Here is a 6,621-nt window from a genome sequence, read left to right as displayed (position 1 = left end):
TTTGATAGGGTGCTCACTATATTCTTACTATCTGACATTGTGGTTGCTATATTGATACCAGTCTAGCGAAATCACCTACATAGATACAACACTTCCAAGAGCCTAACCCTAACAACGCTTAACTTAAACTGTGCAAAACTAACAACAGAAGATGGCATCTCATTACAAGTTAAATCCACATTTAATGTTTTATTGGTCCGAAAAAATGGAATCAAATAAACCAGTCTAGATCCATTTCAACTCAAAATCTTCTAAGTATTAAGATATATAAAATCTCTTTCCACTCTAAAAGAGATTTGCATCTCAATAAATTTAATCCTCCTTTTGGGTGCTTGATACATTTGAAATTAAGATAGATCTAAACTAGTTTTATTATTAATTTTATCTATTTTACTTTTATATTTTTATTTTAGTTTATGTAATTTGACCAATCAAAATGTATTATTGATAATTATAATTATTAATTTATTTTATTTTAATTTTAGGTCAAAATGTTTACGATACATTACAAATTTCCTGTTCCAAAAAAAATAAAATAAATTAAAATAAAATAATATAGGTATAAAATATTTGATTTTGTAATGAGTTATGATTTTTGAACATGTGGTATTGATAAGAAACCAACCCTATTTAAAAGTTAATAATATCCATGGTAAAATAAAAATCAATATCCATGATTAAAAAACTTGTTATAGTAAGTTTATTGTATGTACTAAATTTTTATATATTTATTAATTAAATTTAAATGTGATTAAAGAATCATTATTTTACACTTTTAAATCTATTTAAAATTTTTTGCTCTTATATTAATTTAAACAATATTATAAAACAAATGCAAAAAAATTATTAGAAAATAGTGACAATATCTCTAAATATCTCCTCCACTAAACTTAAACTGTAGAGCACCTCTCAGCATAATAAATCAATCTCAGCATAATAAATCAATCTTTCCCTTTTTCATGTACATTTCATGTACATTTGCATCCACAGGGAAGCCAAAGCGGGGACTCTGCCACGAATGAGAAACATGTATATGGAAAACAATAAAGTACATTTCGGAATTAGACCTGTCTGCGCTGAGAAACAGATGGATGAAATTCTGCCCACTTATACAATCTAGTTTGAATTCGATTTTAGATTCAAAGGGATCTCTGTTTCAAAAGTATTTGCATTGTAAAAATCTTTCTGTGCAAATAAGCACAACATTATTGACGAATTCTGTACAATTAGATAACTGAATAGAAGGATATCAGTGTTCAAATGCAGTTAATTATAATTCTACAGAATTCTAATCTCTCAAACAATTCCCTTGCAGTGCCTTGAAGCTGATGGAAAAAAACAGATCGATGGAATCTTGGTGGTCAAAAATGGCATTTCTTGTATTATTAATTGTCCCAATAACTTCCCGCACCCTTTTCCTCTACAAGTGAGATGGGCTTTGTGGGCTGCCTTTGGTTTTCTTTCTTTGTCTGCCTTTAACTTCAGATGGTTTCTTGTCATGGACTAGTCCATTATTTTGCCTCTTCCTGATGGTTGGTTTGACAACCGTTGTGACCAACAAACCCTGAGGCACTGTGAAAGGTGGCATCATCCTCGTAGCTGAAGGCAGTAATCCAGTCTGAACATATCGACATCAAAGAATGAAACAGTTATCATTACATTTCAGTCAACAGAAATAAAAGTTGTGTTAAATAGATAGATAAATATGTTTGCATGTAGTCTTACCATTTCAGGTGAGGTACACGCATTTGATGATGAAAATAGCTGCAGCCCAGTCAATTCATGTCTTGCAGACCTGTCTTCAATAGGCAGTCCTTCAGTTGATTCTTTAGGTTCTCCGGAAATATTAAGAGTTTCAACACCACATTCTACCACTGGAGCTGCTTTGATTTTCTTATTCCAGCTGTCTTTAACATTAGATGGCTTCTGAGCACCAACAAGTTCATTATCTTCAAGCGGTCTCTTTTGGTTAGTTGGTTCAACACGTGTGACGAATGACCAAAGAGGTACTATGGAACCTCTCATTACCCTCATAGCTGATGGCTGTAGTCCAGTCTAAACATCAACATAAGAGACCAAACAAGTTAGCATCCTATTTCAGTCAACAGACTTAAAGGCTGTGAGCCTGGGTTATACCATTACATAAAAATATTTGCATTATGCATCATTGCATGAAATCTTACCATTACAGGCATGGTACAGTTATCTGTTGACAGCGATGGCTGCAAGCCAGTCAATTCATATCTTGCAGGTTCATCATCAATAGCCAGTGCTTCAGTTAATTCTTTGGGTCTTATGGGAATAGAAATGTTTTTAGCAGCAAATTCTGGTACTGATGGATCTGCTTTGACTTTCCTATTTTTACCATCTTTAACTTTAGATGGCTTCTGAGGACCAGTTACTCCATTGTTTGCAAGACGTCTCCTCTTGTTGGCTGGTTCAACAGCAGGTGTGATCAATGTACTATGATGCACTTTGAAACCTGACATTGTCTGCATACCTGAAGGCTGTAGTCCAGTCTGCCCATATCCACATAAGAGCATAAAACAGTTAAATCACATTCCAGTCAACAGAATTAAATGATGTATTGAAAAATTAGATAAATATGTTTGCTTGAAGTCTAACCATTTTAGGTGCACCGCAGTCATCTGTTGAAAACGATGGTTGCATCCCAATCAATTCATGTCTTGCAGACTTGTCTTCAATAGCCAGTTCTTCAGTTGGTCGTTTGGGTCGTTTGGAAATGGAAATGATTTTAGCACTTGATTCTGGGGATACCAACGGATCTACTTTGACTTTCTCATTTTGGCTGTCTACAACAGCAGGTTTGAAAAATGAACCTTGAGGCACTTTGAAACATGGGATTATCCTCACAGGTGTAGGCTGTAGTCCATTCTACACATATAAAGATAAGAGAACAAAACAGTTAGCATCACATCCCAGTCAACAGAATTAATAGTTGCATGAACAATTAGATAAATATGTTTTCATGAAATCTGACCATTTCAGGCAAGGAACAATCACTTGTCGAAGATAACATTTGCATCCCAGGCAATTCATGTCTTGCAGACTTGTCTCCAATAGCCGGTACTTCAATTGGTCTATTGGGTCCTCTGGAAATGGTAATGCTTTTAGCACTGTATTCTGGGGATGTCAATAGATCTGCTTTGATTTTCCTATTTTGGCCATTTTTAACTTTGGATGGCTTCTGAGCACGAACAAACCCATTTTTTTCAAGGTCTCCCTTCTTTTTAGCTAGTTCATTAACAGATGTGACAAATGAACTATGAGGCACTGCAACAGCTGGCATGATCCTCATTGGTGAAGGCTGTGGTCCAGTCTAAAAATCATGATGAGAGAATCTATTATCATCACATTCCAATCCATGGAAATAAAGGCTGTGTCAAACGATTAGAAAAATATGTTTAAATTAAGTCTTACCATTTCAGGGGAGGTACAGTGATCTGTTGACACAAATGGCAATGCGTGTAGCCCAGTCAATTCACGCCTTGCAGGCTCATCTTCAATAGCCAACACTTCCGATGGTTCTTTGGGTCTTCTGTAAACTGAATGAACATGAGCTCCAGATTTTGGGAATACCAATGGATGTGTTGTTTCCTTGTGATCCTTTTCTGTAAACATTTTGTATTTGTGCCGCAAAAATCTGGAATTCAAGCATCATTTATCATTTGATTAGGAAACAATTGAAAATCCTTAAATCAATTGTCAAAAGCAACATCTGTGAAAGGTGAAAGAGTTTCAGAAACAAAAGAAAACTTTGATTAAGTGTTGAAAAACATGATGTTCAAAGAGAATACTCAAGAAACTTTTATATTATACATCCAAGAAAAATTCAGGACAGAGGATATACAAAACTGTTATAAGTTGCATATAGTATAGTTGACTTTAATTTCATGGTTATTTCACAAAAGTATAAACTATATGAACACAATATTATAATTTACACTCCACCTAATATATTCGCAACATCATAACCTACAGTTTTCACTGTAGGTTAAGTTTATAAACAGTGAAAACTGAACATTACAGCTACATCACAAGTTTTTTGAACTTAAGCTACAAATGCTAAGGGCATAAACTTAACCATTAGCCACCTGCATTCTGGTTGTTTTTGCGGTCTAGATCTGGCCTGGGGGCATGGATTGACTACTTATGAATATTTGATTTTCAGTCCATATCCTTATAGTGGTCCCAATGCCATGTGACAAACATTGAATCACACTATGCTGAAGAATACAACAGAGACACCCAAATGTGGATTGATGGGTTTGGGTAGCAAAAGCTCATCAATCCACCACTGCATACATGCACATGCATTGCATATATGGTCACAACTACTAGGGGCAAAATTAAATCACAATCACAAACTCCTAAAAGATCCGCCACAGTTACTCAAACAAAAGGGGTTTGGCAAGGAGAGCAATGATAAAGAAGCTCGTTAGTCCATTTCTCCTTGCAATCCTTAGATGTACAGGGTGATGCTAAAACCTAAAAGACTAAAAACCTATATACTCCAAAGCATAATGCTGAAAAATGAAAGTAAAATTCAATTTGCATTCAACACCTTCCATAGACTGGAACACCATGACACCAACGGAACCATAATTTCTGAAAGTATAACAATTTTCAGTCACATAAAAAAATCTTTCCTGGGATCGTCCGTCACAGCAATAGAGAAACCACCCAAAAAAAACATGCTTGTAACCCATATCGATTGATGTCCTGCACGACATCAATTGACACCTCTCCCTTTAACAATAGTAAAAAACACGCCAAGAATACCATCAAAGAAAAAGACCCACAAACCTGACTTCTGCCTGCAACCACTTCTTCTTATCCTTGCTTGCCACCGATTTTTCTCTCAGTACCCTAACATCCTGAAACACATTGAAAAGACAAAAAAACAAACAAGTCACAAAATATTGATTAAATCCAAAACATAAATCACTTATTGCTGGTTTAGCTCTGGAAGATTTGGGTTTTAGAGCGACACAATTATTTAAATCCAAAATAAACATACCTTTTGGAGCTCCACATAATCTTCTTTCAAAAAAGCATGCTTCATTTCCATTTTCTTCATCTCTTCTACACTTCTCATCCTGCCAATCTTACCCATGTGAGAATAATGATAATACCCAACCGGTAATTGGGCACTCATGAAGGCAGGGAGAACCTTGAACTGGATTGTTGCTGCCTTCTGAGAGCACCGGGCTCGCAAGTTACGCCGACCAGAAGTATAAGAAAGCACAAGCTTGAATAAGACGGGGAAATTAAAACGGATACCAGAAAAGCAGTTATGAGACTCCTTCAATTATACAATCCTAGCATCCCATGGAGGGTTTTTATATCTGCACCGATTGGCATTTGGTGCAGTCGGCCGAAGAAACCAGGGAATATGAACATGGGTGGTTTCACCTTAGTGGTTCTCGGATTATGTGTAAGCTTCGTGACTTCAATTATGGAAGGGAGGAGCCGAAGGATTGCAAGAACCCATGTTCCTCGGCAGGGATTAATTGCTGGAGCGAGGATCAATTTCGGGATTCGCACCTTGAATGACCTGGGCAGCTGGTGGGCGTGGGGATACATGAGTTGGCTTCCTCGAAGAATAAGGAGGATGGCCATTGTCGATGAACAAACTTGAATACAATACAGAAGAAAAATTCAAGGGATCAACAGAGGAATTCAACGTCAGTTAGGCCATAATTAGGCCTCATGCATCGAAAACTGGTAAGGTTTTTTTTGGGGCTTGGGGTCTTCACAACAATACCGATAGCTTTAGGGTGGGGATGATTTAGTCCAGATAATTGAAGGGCCGAGATGATTTAATTCAGATATCCATGATAATCCAAGGGTCAGGATGACTGGGTTTTCCTCAGTTTACAAGCAAGTACATGCATCATTCCATTATCATGGATACAATTGATCATCATCCAAGTTCACACTGAATTAATTCCGTCCGTACATGTAATTTTTGCTTAAAATCCATATAATTGGACACATGCATGATGCCATTATTCTGGAAATCTTCAGATATTTGAACCCAGTTTATTTTTATATTATTACAAGTAACGCCTGTATTTTTCGCTTCAAATCGATAATTAGACATAGCCAGTCAACTATGGCCTCCAGGGTAGACTGAAATGTAATTTTATATTGAAATTATTCAAACTGTTTACAAACTGAAGAAACAGAATCATTTATTTTGTTTTCATTTTTCGATATTAGCAGATTGTTTTAAATTAAATTTGAAAGCGCATTAACTGAGATCATTGATAAGGTGATGTTCCATTTGAATAAATATTTTTATTAAACTATAATATTAGTTTTGTATAACATTATTCTAGATTATAAAAAAGATGAGTAATTAAATTAATAATTATTTTGATTAATATTTTAATTATTATTTAAAGATAAAAAAATTAAGCGTAGTTTATTCTGAGATGAAATAGTTTATTTTTCTTTTTTCAGATTAATTTTAATCAAATTCTGGGGGAGAATTTAAAAACTCGAGTTTAAATTGGTTTATTGTAGAATTAAGTGCCCTAGGGTTTTTTTATGGTGTTGAATTTATTTATCAACTCAAAAATATATTTTAAATAA

General features: G+C 35.1%; 1 protein-coding gene across 1 annotated transcript; it reads right to left on the bottom strand.

Moving 5' to 3' along the window:
• Positions 1 to 1,056: 1,056 nt before the first annotated feature.
• LOC149140241 (uncharacterized) lies at positions 1,057 to 5,332 on the bottom strand. Its single transcript, XM_089449719.1, has 8 exons — positions 5,042 to 5,332; positions 4,828 to 4,898; positions 3,442 to 3,664; positions 3,002 to 3,340; positions 2,626 to 2,895; positions 2,184 to 2,519; positions 1,726 to 2,055; positions 1,057 to 1,618 (listed from the first exon to the last, which is right to left on the bottom strand). The coding sequence occupies exons 1-8, from the start codon at positions 5,177 to 5,179 to the stop codon at positions 1,421 to 1,423; spliced, it is 1,905 nt and encodes a 634-aa protein (XP_089305845.1). The 5' UTR covers positions 5,180 to 5,332; the 3' UTR covers positions 1,057 to 1,420.
• Positions 5,333 to 6,621: the final 1,289 nt, after the last annotated feature.

Source organism: Pinus tabuliformis, chromosome X (genome assembly GCF_031772625.1).
Source record: "Pinus tabuliformis cultivar Carrire ecotype Pingquan chromosome X, CPIR1, whole genome shotgun sequence".
NCBI lineage: Eukaryota > Viridiplantae > Streptophyta > Pinopsida > Pinales > Pinaceae > Pinus > Pinus tabuliformis.
The sequence above is the reverse complement of the archived record's forward strand: the minus strand, read 5'-3'. Positions and strand labels throughout refer to the sequence as shown.

What these genes read in the sequence shown, in the direction of transcription:
- LOC149140241 (XM_089449719.1), bottom strand. Translation starts at nt 5,179, where the DNA reads ATGAGTGCCCAATTACCGGTTGGGTATTATCATTATTCTCACATGGGT. An exon ending in ATTATGTGGAGCTCCAAAAG is followed by an intron (nt 4,899 to 5,041) that starts GTATGTTTATTT and finishes AATGTGTTTCAG; the next exon opens with GATGTTAGGGTACTGAGAGA. An exon ending in CGTGTACCTCACCTGAAATG is followed by an intron (nt 1,619 to 1,725) that starts GTAAGACTACAT and finishes CGATATGTTCAG; the next exon opens with ACTGGATTACTGCCTTCAGC.